We start from the raw sequence: 13,669 nt of genomic DNA on the forward strand, positions 1-13,669 counted from the left end.
TCTAATGTGGTGCCTGATTCCCCCCATCCTGATGTGATTGCTTGTCAAATCAGAAACAGAAAATTGGATCTCTCCAAGAAAATTGCAAGCAACTACAAGAAAAATCTCCCAAAGTTGAAAGCTGCGGTAAGAGCCAAACATGCTAGCACCTCTAACATTGACCAGACTCAATCTGTTGATCCTAATGGTATCCCCCCCCCCCCCCCCCCCCTCCCACCACCACCACCACCTAAACCTTTCTCATTCAACACTCTACCAACTCTTCCTCAAATTAAGGAAAGAATGGAAGCTGAAATAACAAAAAAAAAAAGAGAGGAAGATTGGCAAGCCAAAAAGAAAACCCATGTCTTTGATCAGTCTAGTCCCCCTTCCTCTTTGGCCAATCAGATGGAACCAAAAAGAAAGAAACCTGCTCCTGCTGAAGATGCTATGGACACCACCTCAAATGATGCTAACTGTTTCAAAAGATTCAAAGAGCATGATGATCTCTATGCAGAACCTCTGGACTCAAGCATCCCCTTAATGGCTAATGGTGATTCTGGCAACACTTCCTCAGACACTGTGGTACTTTTTTATACTCTATACAATATAATTTTGCATGCCATAATTTACCATGCTAGATTACTTTCTCACTATGACCATATTGTTAGAAGACCTACTTCCAAGTACCCTTTCTTCACATCTTTGGCATGGAATTGTCAAGGTTTGGGTACAAAGAATGCCAAAAATCATCTCAATGATATGTTAAATAAACTAAACCCTGATATCTGTTTCATTTCTGAAACAAAACAAAAACAAGAAAAGCTAAGAAAAACTATGAAAGATATCAATGTCCAAAACTACTGGTTTGTTAATCCTGGAGGTGCTAGTGGTACTGCTGGTGGACTAGTTTTGATATGGAAAAGTAGTCTTGATGTTGAGAATCTTGACTACTCCATGAATCATATCAATGCTATTGTTAAACCTACCACTGGCACTTATTGGTTATTTACTGGCTATTATGGTAGCCCTTATGATACTAAGAGCAAAATTGAATCATGGAAAATTTTAGAACAAACTTCAGTCAACAACTCGATCCCCTGGTTGGTTATTGGTGATCTCAATATCATCTTGTATGATACTGAAAAATACAGTACTCAACCATTAGACACAAATGAGGCTAATCTTTTTAATACCAAAATTCTTGAGTTAGACTTAACTGATCTGGGCACTACTGGCTGCCCTGTCACTTGGTCAAACAAAAGAAGTGGTCCTGCTCTTGCTGAACAAAGATTGGATAGAGGACTACCCACTGAAAGTTGGATTCTCCTTTATCCAAATACTATTATTTCTAATATGTTAGCTATAGGGTCTGATCATCACCACTAGCAGAAAAATGACTTTTGGTAACAGTTCAAGTTTTTAAAAGGTGACAGTTCAGAAAATACGTGTTACTAAATGTTGGGTTCTTGAGCAATAGTAACAGGTTCCTGTAAGAACTGTTACACATATTTTCAATGTATAAGTATTATACTGCAACAGTTTCAAGGCGTCATCTAAGTTTCATATTATAACAGTTCTAGAACAACTGTGATTGTATACCACTGATTCTGTAACATATTTGATCTGACACCGTTGTTGACATTATCGTGACAATTTCTTAAACAAACCGTGTCTAATATCTGAGTTACTGTGTCAATGGGCCTCCAGATATAGTTATCAGGGCAGCCACTTCAGAAAACTTCTTAAGCAGGCGGGGATTTATGATCTAGCGCACCAATACGACCATTGTAATCTGGAGTCTGGACCAACACGTCACAGTACACTTCTTTGGGGTTCTTTAAGCTGCACTAGGTTGGTCATCACCGTGTAGCCATGGCTCGTATGGCTGGTTACTTAGGTTTAAAGAGAGATTCACTATTTCAAGATATAAGAAGAATCAGTGGTTGCAGCCGTCAAAATTATCCCCATCTTCGACCTAAGGAGTAGGACTACTATTCTTCTCCGCAACAGAAGCAGAGCCACCACCTCGTTAAAGATCTGCATAACCTCATCACTATCTTCTCTACCTTGCCACCATGACCAGATTCACCACCATCGGCTACCAGTCTAGCACCACCTTTTCCTCCTCCTCCTTTCTGTGTTGTCTCGAACCGCTCCTTCCAGTTCAGTTACCAGTATCAAGTGACATAGACGTATTTTTTTTGATCAGTGTTGATCAAAATCAATGAGTAGCTTGGTGGAGAAATTGATGATAATTAGGTATGAATTCTTCATTCGTGTTACTTTTATTGTTCAACGTTGTTTGATTTCAAAATTGAAACCTAGGGTTTCATAAATTTTTGGGAAATTGTTTGTGTTTTTTTTTTTTTAATTGGGTTGAAAACTGGAAATAGCAAGATTAATCCTGGGCATGGTTTTTTTTTTTTTTTTTGGGGTTGTATTATATTGAGTTCGGTTATCTGATAAGAAATTTGAGCAGTGGTTCTCTAAGTGGTCACTGGGCTTCCTTGTGAGTTTTTGGCCTTTTTATTTCATAATCCTCCCTCAATTTCAGAATTATGTATCTGCTCTAAGCTCAAAGCATTCCCTGCTCAATTGATAATCTTCCTCTGTGAACCTAAAATGGAAGCTCAAAAAAATCCCCATTCCAATAATATGTATTTTATGTCAACGAATTTGTGTAGGTTAAGTGTTCGCTAAAATGTTTTCTTCAAATGTCATCCTGTTTACGAACTAGGTTGCATTTCTTATATTTGGATGTCGTATTTTGGGATCCATATCCACTGGTCTGTTACCCCTTTAAGTATACCAAATTTCTGGATTAAGAAATTTATACAAGACTTGTCCAATAGAAATTGTTAGACAATTGATGAGGATCAGTTTCTGAAACGGGTTTGAGTTCCTGCAAACTCTGTTTCTTAGACATAGGTCCTTTGTGGGTTGTTAAAATGTTCCGTGGGGATGCATTGGTGCTTAGTAATTCGTAAGTGCTATTTCATTTTTGCTTATGTTATAAAGCATTAGACCTGTGCTATCAATCACTATTAGGAGTTTTGAGGTGTTGATTTCGTATATAAATGCCGACGGTAGTTCCCCACATAAGTAATATGAACAATTTATTTGAAATTATATTTGAAATTATTCCACCAGTCCAACATATATTGGCCTCGTTGTAACCGTCATCACAAGGTAAAGTTGCGCCTGGAAATCTGATTGTTTGGGCTTGTATAATCGCACCACATGCATCTTAGTTATTTACCTAATTTCAACTAATTGGTGGTACTGGATTCCAAAATTTGTTCTTTTCCCTCTTGTTTAGTTCCCATATTGTTTATAATTAACATTCTTTATTGTCGATAGTCAATTGTTCGGTCTATATCCTACTATTCATTGCCATGTATTCAGTTGTTTCTGAAAAATTAGGTCCTACTGTGGTCTCATTGGATTGATTCCCTTAGTGGTTGCAACTCTTTAGTGGGGAAAAGCGAACAAAGAAGTGGGCATTTAAGTGGGATTTATACAAATGTGGAATTGAGTTAAGTATTGAGGAAGATTATAAGAACATAATGTTGAATTACAATTTTACTGTTAGAATGCTATCTGTTTCAGTTGGTAATTATTATGTGGACATTGCAGGACAGAAGCTGATTCTTGCAAAAAATGTTGTAGCATTGTTTAAGAAGGAAAAATATATTAAAGGCCTACAAAATCTTTGTGCAGAGAACTTAATGGAATTTCTGGGTCAAGGTATTTCTGGTCAAAATCTATATTTCCTATCGCACTTTCATTAAAGACTCTTTATTCCTACTGTTTTAAGAATACTACTCTCAGATCTTTTTCTCGGTTCAGGCTAAATACACAACTTGAAATCTTATACGTAATCCATGTCTTTAACCAAAATACGGTAGATACTGATTCTGACTTGCTTCCTTTGCAGAGGTGGACCCTCAGCATTGTAGTAAAAGTACAGTAACTTAGAAGGCACATGTTTACAGCTTTGGAGTACCTAGTGGTTAAACTTGCAGCGTGGAGTGGACAAAAACCTTTCAACTTCCCAACAGATCATGCAAGAAACCTTCAAGGTCTGGTAAATTACACCTAAATTTCATTCTAACTCAGACAATGAATTGGTCAAGTATTATCCAATCTAGCATTTCAGAATTTCAGTTGTTAGGGAGACTGGAAGGTGTAAAAGAGACAGATACAGATTAAAAGAAAACAATGGAGCTGCACATATGGATTGATTACGTACAAGCTGCTGTTATTTGAAGCTTATTGTTTCATGTTCTTTTTGTTTTTGCTTTTTTAAAATAATTGTAGTAATTCTTTTTCTTTGGATTTTTCATTTAACTTTTTTGATATGATAAAAAAAATTAAGACATCATTGATACATTTATTAAGTATATTTGTGCAATAGTTTACTTTTGCCTACGTAGGAATATTGTAGTAATACTACTCTAGGCCTAAACCTGCCCCCGTGCAGGCCTACCCAACCCAACCCAACATATGCCCACTTGGCCCACCTCGCTAAAGTGACATATGATAACGCTTTATAGAATTATGTGTCACTTTAACCCGACATTTAGTAACAGAGTGTTTAACAAATGTTACTGTAACACTTTACAATGATAGTTTTATCATATTTATACCATGTTTAAGTCGAGTCTGGTGACATTTTGTGAAAAATCTGTTATGGTTACTCTAACAACAACAATAGTTTCTGTAAAAACAGTTACCATAATAATTAATTCGATAACATAAAATCCATATAAAGTGTTGCTGAAAGCAACAAACAGTGACAGTTTTCGAACTAACGCAACATTTCTTAAGAACCATTCTGTAACAGTTCTTATAAACATTCCGTAACAGGGGATTTGATAACACCGTGGAAAAATGAAAACTGTTACAGAATAATATAGTAACAGTTTATAACTGTCACCTAATTTTCCTCAACTCCAACCCTACTTGGAAAACTGGTAAAATTGCTTTCAAATTATTTGGTCCCTGACTGGACCACAAGGATTAGGGCTGAACATGGTTTCGGTTTTCCTTTGTAACCGGACCGAACCAGACCAATTAAGAAGAAACCAAACCGAACCATTTACTAACGGATCGGTTATGGTGTACAAAGTGGAAAACTGATAGTGTTGGTTTTGGTTTGGTTTGACTTCTAAAACCGAACCAAAAACCATTGGAAAACCGATTAATTTTTAAACTTAGTTTCTACCTTGATTAACAAGTATTAGATTCTACCCATTGATTTAGAGGATAAATAGAAACCCTAAATCTAATATTTCAGTATGATATTCTCCCTCTTTCTCTTTCTCCTTCTCTCAGTCTCCTCCCTTCTCCACCCCTAACTACAACAATCACTGCTGCTACTCGACTTTCTTCTTCCCTTCTTCATTCTTTTTTGTTTATCACTAACTAAATTAAGATATATTATATATCTTCTTTTGATCTCTAGATTTAGAGTAAGCTTTAACTATTCTTGATATTTTTTTTTTATTTTTTTTGTCTGTAAATTTGTGTAAACCAATACTATCGGCAGCTACGATTTTTTTATCTGTAAATTTGTGTATCTTTTTTTTTTGTTTGAGTCGTTTGACATAACTATTGGTTAACCAAAAACCACTGGGACAAACCGAAACCGGCTGGAACCATTTAGAAACCGAACCAATGGTTAATGGATTGGTTTGGTTTAGATTTTTAGAAACCGATAGTATTGGTTTCGGTTTTGGTTTGGCTAGAAAACGAACCAAAACCGAGCATGAATAGCCCTAATAAGGATTGTAGGAAAATCATTGCTGAATGTTGGAAGAGAAATCTCTCTGGTTCTAGTGCCTTCCTTATTGCCAGAAAACCCAAAGATATCAAACTTCAACTCAGAGTTTGGAACAAGGAGGTCTATGGTAACATCAAAACAAACATTGAAAATTGTAAACAACACCTTTCTTGGTTACATGATAACTACTTCAGAGTTGATAGAAGTGATGCTATCAGTTTAACAAGGCAAAAGCTCAGTGAATGGCAAGACATTGAAGACAAATTTTGGAAGACTAAAAATAGGGACCAATTCATTAAATTGGGTGACAAAAATGCAAATTACTTCCATAGAGATACAAAATGCAGAACAAGAAGAAACAAGATAGACACAATTCAAGATAGTGCAGGAAATTGGATAATTGATTATCAAGAGTTGAAGCACTGCTTCACAAAACATTTCACTAGGATGGCTACAGAAAAAACAACCTCAATCAACCCAGAAATAATCAACCTCATTCCCTCCATCATCACCAACTCTGACAACATCACCCTCAACAGTCCACCTGACTACAATGAAATCAAATCTATTCTGTTGAGTATGGAAAAAGACAAAGCCCCAGGGCCTGATGGATTTCCACCAAATTTCTTCCAAGCTAACTGGGATATTGTTGGAGATGACATTGTCAAGATGATGCAAAATTTCTTCTTATCTGGCCATTTTCTCAAAGAGATGAATTCTACCTTCATTTCCCTTATTCCTAAGATAGACAACCCAACTTCCCCAAGTCACTTTAGACCCATAAGCCTATGAAATACTACCCACAAAATCATATCCAAATTGTTAGCACAAGGAATGAAACCTTACCTCAACAAAATCATATCACCCTACCAATCAGCCTTCATACCTGGAAGACAAATATATGACAACATTGCCATTTCTCATGATCTCATTCATTGCATGAGATCCAAAATAGGAGTCAAAGGTGATAATGGAAGTATGGGAATAAAGATTGACATGGCTAAGGCTTTTGACAGAGTGGACTGGAATTTTCTCAAAGTTATCATGTCAAAAATGGGGTTCAATGACTCTTGGTGTCAAAAAATAATGCAATGCATTTCTACCACCACATCTTTTGTTTTTATTAATGGTTCTCCAGACTCTTTATTCACTCCATCTAGAGGTCTTAGAAAAGGAGACCCCCTGTCCCCTTATATGTTTCCGTTCTGCATGGAAGCCTTCTCCAGAACTCTAATATATGCTGAAGAACTTGGTATCATCTTTGGCATCAAGATTTGCAAAGGATCTCCATCCATAAATCATCTCCTGTTTACTGATGACTGCATGGTGTTCTGTGAAGCAAACAAAATTGAAGCTCAAAATCTCATGGACATTCTACACCTTTTTGGAGATACTTATGGCAAACTAATCAATTTCAACAAATCTGGAGTGTTTTTCAACAGGAATACTGATCCAACCCTCATTCCTGTTATCAGCAACATAATGGGAGTTCAAGTTTTGCAGTTGGATGATAAATATTTAGGATCTCCCCTCTTTACTCATAGAATCAAGATAAAGTCTTTCAGACCAGGAGTTGACAAGATGAAATTAAGACTATCAAGTTGGAAAAATGCTCCCCTAAACCCTGCTGGCAGGGAGGTTCTCATCAAAACTGTTACATCTACATCCAATATCTATCAAATGAATTGCTTCATAATTCCTAAACAAACTTGTCAAGACTTGAAAAAGCTTCAAAGAGATTTCTTTTGGGTAAAAAATCTGTAAAACCCAACAGGTTACTATCCAAAAGCATGGACAGCCATCTGCAAACCAAAGTAACTTGGTGGATTAGGTTTCATGAACATGGAAATCTTCAACATCTCATGATTACAAAAATTGGTTAGAGATTGGAACAAGATAAGGACTCTTTATGGTATCAACTAATGGATGCTAAGTACATGATGGAGAGAAATGTTCTAAATATGGATACCAAAGCCAAAGATGGAGACTCTTGGATCTGGAAAGGTATTCTTGAAGGAATACAGAATATACAACAATATTGCTCTTGGAAAATTGGCAAGGGGAACAAAATAAAAATTTGGGAGGATTTTTGGATTCCTAACACCACAAATAATCTCTTAAAACCATCTCACTGCCCACGACATATTGAGTTACTGATTGTTTATGGGTAAAAACTGATTCCGCTATTTTTGGTAAACTTGGGTGTGTTGATGAGAAAAGAATTCAAACCCTAAACAATGCACTGCACGGGAGTACTTTTATATTAGAGAGATCAATCTGTAAGACGCTGGACTAAACCAAGAAATGGTCGTTCCAGATTCAATTCGGTCACAAGGTGAAGGAGAAGGGTTGATCTTAGGGAGGGAAGCGAAAAACGTGTTTGAGATTATGAAGGTGTTGGATATTTTATGACTTGCATCAGAATGTCGAACTGGTTGCATAATGTAAGATATCAGTTCTAGGTGTTTTTCTGGATACTGTATAGAAAACACTTGTGTTATTCGTGTTGTTGTTGAAATAGGCTGAAATCCTATTTATACAAGTCATTGAGCGCAAAACTCTGATCTCGTAGGAAGTGGAGGAGATTGAATAATGGAGTAGTGGGGTTGTGTAGGTAGTGGTGATCGTCATGTTTCCACTATGAGGGAAAATTGGTCACTCTTTCACCCACTACTCCCATTACTGCTGACCGTCCGTATTTTACTAACACTTTCTCATAATGGGCGAGTTGCACGCCGCACGCTGTAAACCGCCAGACCAATACACCAGTGAGCATCCCCCAGTTTGTGACACGTTTGATGTCTCGAGTAAGTGGGTCAAGTCGTGGGACTTTCCGCGGAGAATAACACATGATTCTATTAGGTGAAACAACTAAGTTTTTTATGAGGCCGACATAAAATATCGTATGTGTTTGATGCATGTGAAGCATCACATTTAAGCAGCTCAATTTAATGATGTGTATGCATCATCATTGTTTTAGAGCCTGATTGAATAAGTCGCGGATAAGCGTCTTAAAAGGATAGCGGGGTCGACCACTTTGGGTGATCGTTCGAGTGTCTTATGGGAAAACTACCATCTGGTCGATCACTCCCTGTGGAGGAGTGATGGCCGATGTTCACAATGCCACTTTGTAAATTTTCTGAGAATAAATCTACACCATCCGACTAAGCTGGCGAAGTTGGATGGTCGTGATTGATTTGCGGCATTTGTTCAATGTCGTTGACGCGATTTTTAGGGTTTGGAGGCCGATCGACCAACTCCCTTTTGAGCAAGCGATTCGAGGTGTTGCGTTTGGGTTTGAGTAAGTCGATCGACCATGTACAAAGGTGGGTTGCCAGCGAGCACGCATACATCCTCTAGGTCACCTAAAATTAAATCTAAGTCATTCAATTCAGCTGGCGAAGTTGGATGGTTGTGATCGATTTGCGGCAGTAGTGTGTTGCCGCAAACGTAATTTAGGGTTTCTAAAGCAGCGCGTTCACCCTACTTTGGGTGAACGATTCTATACGTTCTCCGCTTGCCGTGAGTAAGTTGACCAACCATGGGTGTAGCTGGGTCGCCGGTGGACATGCCAACACTTCTTTGATCGCTTAAGATGCGATCTAAGCCGTCCAACTAGGCCGGATAAGTTGGACGGACGTGATGCGTTTTGAGACCGTCTTTGCTGGTCTCAATTCGTTTGAGCTATTTTACGCAGCGTGAACGCCCATGTTTGGGGTAAGCGGTTGAGCATTCTATAGGTTTGTCGCATGCAAGTCGATCGAACAGGGAACTAGTGGGCCCACTGATGATCATGCTTGCGATTCCTTAACTGTTCGTAGGAGGATCCAAGCCGTCCAACCAGGCTGGCAAAGTTAGACGTTCGTGATGCTTCTAAGACTGTTTTGAACAATCTATCTCATTCGAGCTTTGTTTTTACGCAGCGCAAATTCCCATGTTTGGGTCAGCGTTTGAAACGCTTGTGAATGGGAAACATGGAATTCGATCAACTATAGGACTAGTGGGGCCGCCAGTGATTGCTACGACGATTGCCTAGTTCTACTAGGAGTAAGCTATGCTTGTTAAACCGCGCGACCAATTCGTGTGTCCGTGATTGTTTTTGAGACTGATATTGACAGTCTAGATTTTCTTTAAGAATAAATATGTGTTCAATCACGCTAAATTTAATTAAAAGTGTGTGAACGCGTTGATCTCTTTGTCAGAGAGATGTAGCCTGTATGAGTATTTTTTGCGCAGATCCTGATACTAGCACTTCGGGAGATTCATGCTACTCTGCTGAGAGTGAGCCTTGATCGTCATATCATGTCAGTATTGAGAGTTTGGCTGAGAACATAGCATGGAAAAATACCAGACGCACAATGCATTAAATGGATAATGCTACTAGGAAAATTCATAGAATATTCGGGATTGTTGCACCATTCTGAATGAACTCCATACATATTGAATTGCTCAATGAGTGAAGATGTTTTTTGCACTCATCACTTCATAAATGGATTTATACCCTTGAAGGGCGTCAGCGCATTAAATATAGGGTTTTACAACTTTAGCCCTATTCGAAAAACCACCATCAACACTGATATATCTCCTGACACCATCAGGAGAATGGAATGCTCAGCTTGTTCAATAGATCTTCAGTGCAAACACTGCTCAAACTATCTTGTCCTTAGATACCCACCCAGGGGCAGAAAATACTATGAGTTGGAACTTAAACAATACTGGGAAGTTCTCTGTCAAAGCCATGTACAAGGCAAATATAGACAACCTATACAGAAATGAAACCATTACAAGAAACTGGAAAGTTGTATGAAGAATGAATATTTCTCCAGTTATAAAGATATTTATCTGGAAATGTTCTCATGAAATCCTCCCCACAAATGCAAAGACTACAAGCATCCTCCACTATATTGGTCCTATATGTCAAATGTGCAAAAATGGGGAGGAAACTGTGACACATATGTTCTTAAACTGCCCTGCTGCTACTGATGTCTGGCATGAAGTTCTTGGCACATCCCATGGAAATTTTGATAATACAACAAACTTCATGGATTGGTTCAACTCCTGGTTCATACCTACAGACAACTCTGAAATCTATAATACCTATGCTACCATCTGTTGGTATATTTGGAAGGCTAGATGTGAGCTAGTTTTTCAGAACATAAAGCATAATGCAAAGAAAACTTCCATTTTAATTAAGAAACATCTCTATGATTATAAAATAGTCCACAGATTAACCTCCCATGCTCTAAACACCATCTCTCTGAATGGTGAAGAATCTGACAATCAGGAAGATCTTATAGTTCCATATAATCTGAATATTCAGAATCCTCAGGATTTTGGGTTCATTATCAAAATATGTACAATGCAGGACCCTCAAAGTTTTAAATACTTTTCTGCACTAACTATCTGTTGATGATGGTTTTTAGTTCAAGGTTATAATTGTAAAACCAGTATTTAATGCGATGTCACCCTGCAAGGGTAAAGCCATTTGAAGAGTGAAGAGTGCAAAAAACCCTCCTCGCTCATTGAGAAATTCAATATATATATATATATATATATATATATATATATATATATATATATATATATATATATATATTCACTCAGAATGTGCGCGTATTAGCAATCCTAAATATTCTGTGAATTCTATTTTTTCCAGCATTACCAACTAATGCATAACTTGCCTAGTATTTTCATATGCTATGTTCCCAACCGAACTCTCATTATTGACATGACATGATGATTAAGTGTTCACTCTCAGCAGAGTAGCATGAATCTCCCGAAGTGCCAGTATTGAGATCTGTATGAAAATACCCACACTGGCTACATCACTCTCTGAGATTTTCGTATCGACGCACTTTTAATTTAATATAGCTCGATCGAACATGTTTAAATTCCTTAAGAGAACTCTAGACTGTCCATAACAGTCTCAAAATGATCACGATCACACAATTCGGCCGCGCAATTCAACAAGCCTAGCCAAGCCCTGACAGAAATAGGCGACCATCGCGATGACCGTCGGCGGGCCCACTAATACCCCGACCGGTCGTACTTCATCTAACATGCTTCAACGTCATTGAACGCCAACCCCAAACATAGGTGATCGCGTTGTTGAAGAGGAGAGCTCGAACGATCTAGACCGGCTAAAACGGTCTCAGAAACATCCCAATCGTCCAACTTTGCCAGCCTAGTTGGAAGGCTTAGATTTTCCTACAAACGGTTAAGGAAGTGTCGGCATGTTCATTGGCGGCCCAACTCCTCCCTTGGCCGATCGACCTACCCGCAACAAGACCATAATGCTTCAAGTCGTTCGATCGAACTAGGATGGACGTGGCCGTTTCAAAACCCTAATTTGTGTTTGCGGAAATATGTTATTGTTGCAAATCTATCATGGCCGCCCATCTTCGCCAGCCTAGTCGGACGACCTAGATTCGATCTCGCTCAACGTATAGGATGCAGATACGTTCACTAGCGGCTCGGCTATTGTGTCAAACGATCGAATATTCTCTAACAGGATGATGACGCCCAAAATCGTTGGCCCAAAGTAGGATGGCTACACGACCTTAAAAACCTGATATGGGTTGCGATATCATACAACTATAACAAATCGATCACGATAGTAAATCTTTTCCAGCCAAAGTAAGTGGCTCAGATTCAATTCCAGGCGACACAAAAGACGACAGCGCGTTCACTGACGTCCCGCCTTTGCATAGGGATGATCGGCCTGCTCAAATTACCACCCCGCGTTTTCAATCGATCAACCAAAATAGGGTTGGCCGCACGACCCCTAAACCCTAAAATTACATTAACAGCAGTATGCAACTGCCGCAAATCATCTCCGCCGTCCAACTTCGCCAGACGAGTTGACCGGTCTAGATTTGATTTCAGGTGACCAACAAGATGTCGTTGTGATCACCATCCACTCTTCTTTCATGAGGTACAATCGTCCAAGCAACAACTAGCTCATAGGGATCCAAACGATCGCCCAAAGGTAACTAGTTGTGCTGCTTGCATGAAATTCAACAACAGTCATTAACTGCCGCAAATCACCTCATCCACTCAGCTTGGTTAGCCGATTTAAGCGGTCTAGATCTAACTTGGATCGACCGATAGTATTTTAGAATGGCTACCAGTCGCCACTCTTCTATAGGAACTGATCGGACACTCTTTGGGATGCGTGCGTAGCACCCACCAACTCCCTGAAAAAGGGCGGTCGTGCTCCTTTGAGACGCTCAATCCGTGACTGATTCGATCGAGCTCTAAAACAATGATGCTCCATGCACATCGATTATTTGAAGCTACTTGTTTAAAAGCGATGCTTATACATACGATATTTCATGAATATCGACTTCAAAAATAACTTAGGTATTTAACCTAAAGCGCTACGTGATGCTTTCAACGGCAAGTCCCACGACTTGACCCATTTACTCGAGACATCAAACATGTCACAAACTGGGGGATACTCACTGGGGTATTGGTCTGGCGGTTTACAGCGTGCGGCGTGCAACGCTCCCATTACGAGAAAGTGTCAGCAAAGACGAACGGTTAACAACAATGGGAGTAGTGGGTGAAAGTGTGACCAGTTCTCCCTCATAACAGAAAAGTGGTGATAACCACTCTTTACACAACCCCACTTATCCACTTCCTACGAGATCAGGGCGTGCGCTCAATGACTTGTATAAATAGGATTTTAACCTATTTCAACACAACACAAGTGTTATCAACACAGTATCCAGAAATCACCAAGAACTGATAGCTTATATTCTGCAAGCCAGTTCCACATTCTGATACAAGTCATAAACAACCACACCTTCATAATTCAACATTCTGATCTCAAACACCTTCTTCTCTTCCCTCCCTAAGATCAACCCCTTCTCCTTCACTTTGTGACCAAATTGAATCTGG

General features: G+C 38.9%; 1 protein-coding gene across 9 annotated transcripts; it reads left to right on the forward strand.

Moving 5' to 3' along the window:
- The first annotated feature begins 1,925 nt into the window (after positions 1–1,925).
- Positions 1,926–4,396, forward strand: LOC113303491. Of its 9 annotated transcripts, none has more exons than XR_003337536.1 (4): positions 1,926–2,241; positions 3,388–3,517; positions 3,619–3,729; positions 3,920–4,396. XR_003337536.1 is itself a non-coding variant. In XM_026552530.1 (4 exons), exons 1-4 carry the CDS (start codon positions 2,207–2,209, stop codon positions 3,958–3,960), a joined length of 264 nt encoding a protein of 87 aa, XP_026408315.1. In that variant the 5' UTR covers positions 1,926–2,206; the 3' UTR covers positions 3,961–4,396. The 9 variants fall into 9 exon arrangements, 2 of the variants coding, with proteins under 2 accessions (XP_026408315.1, XP_026408314.1); XR_003337537.1 differs by having other exon boundaries at positions 3,458–3,517; XR_003337532.1 differs by having other exon boundaries at positions 3,458–3,729; positions 3,920–4,064; positions 4,142–4,382.
- The last annotated feature ends 9,273 nt before the right edge of the window (positions 4,397–13,669 follow it).

The sequence above is a fragment of the Papaver somniferum genome, chromosome 8 (assembly GCF_003573695.1).
Source record: "Papaver somniferum cultivar HN1 chromosome 8, ASM357369v1, whole genome shotgun sequence".
NCBI classification, from domain to species: Eukaryota; Viridiplantae; Streptophyta; class Magnoliopsida; order Ranunculales; family Papaveraceae; genus Papaver; species Papaver somniferum.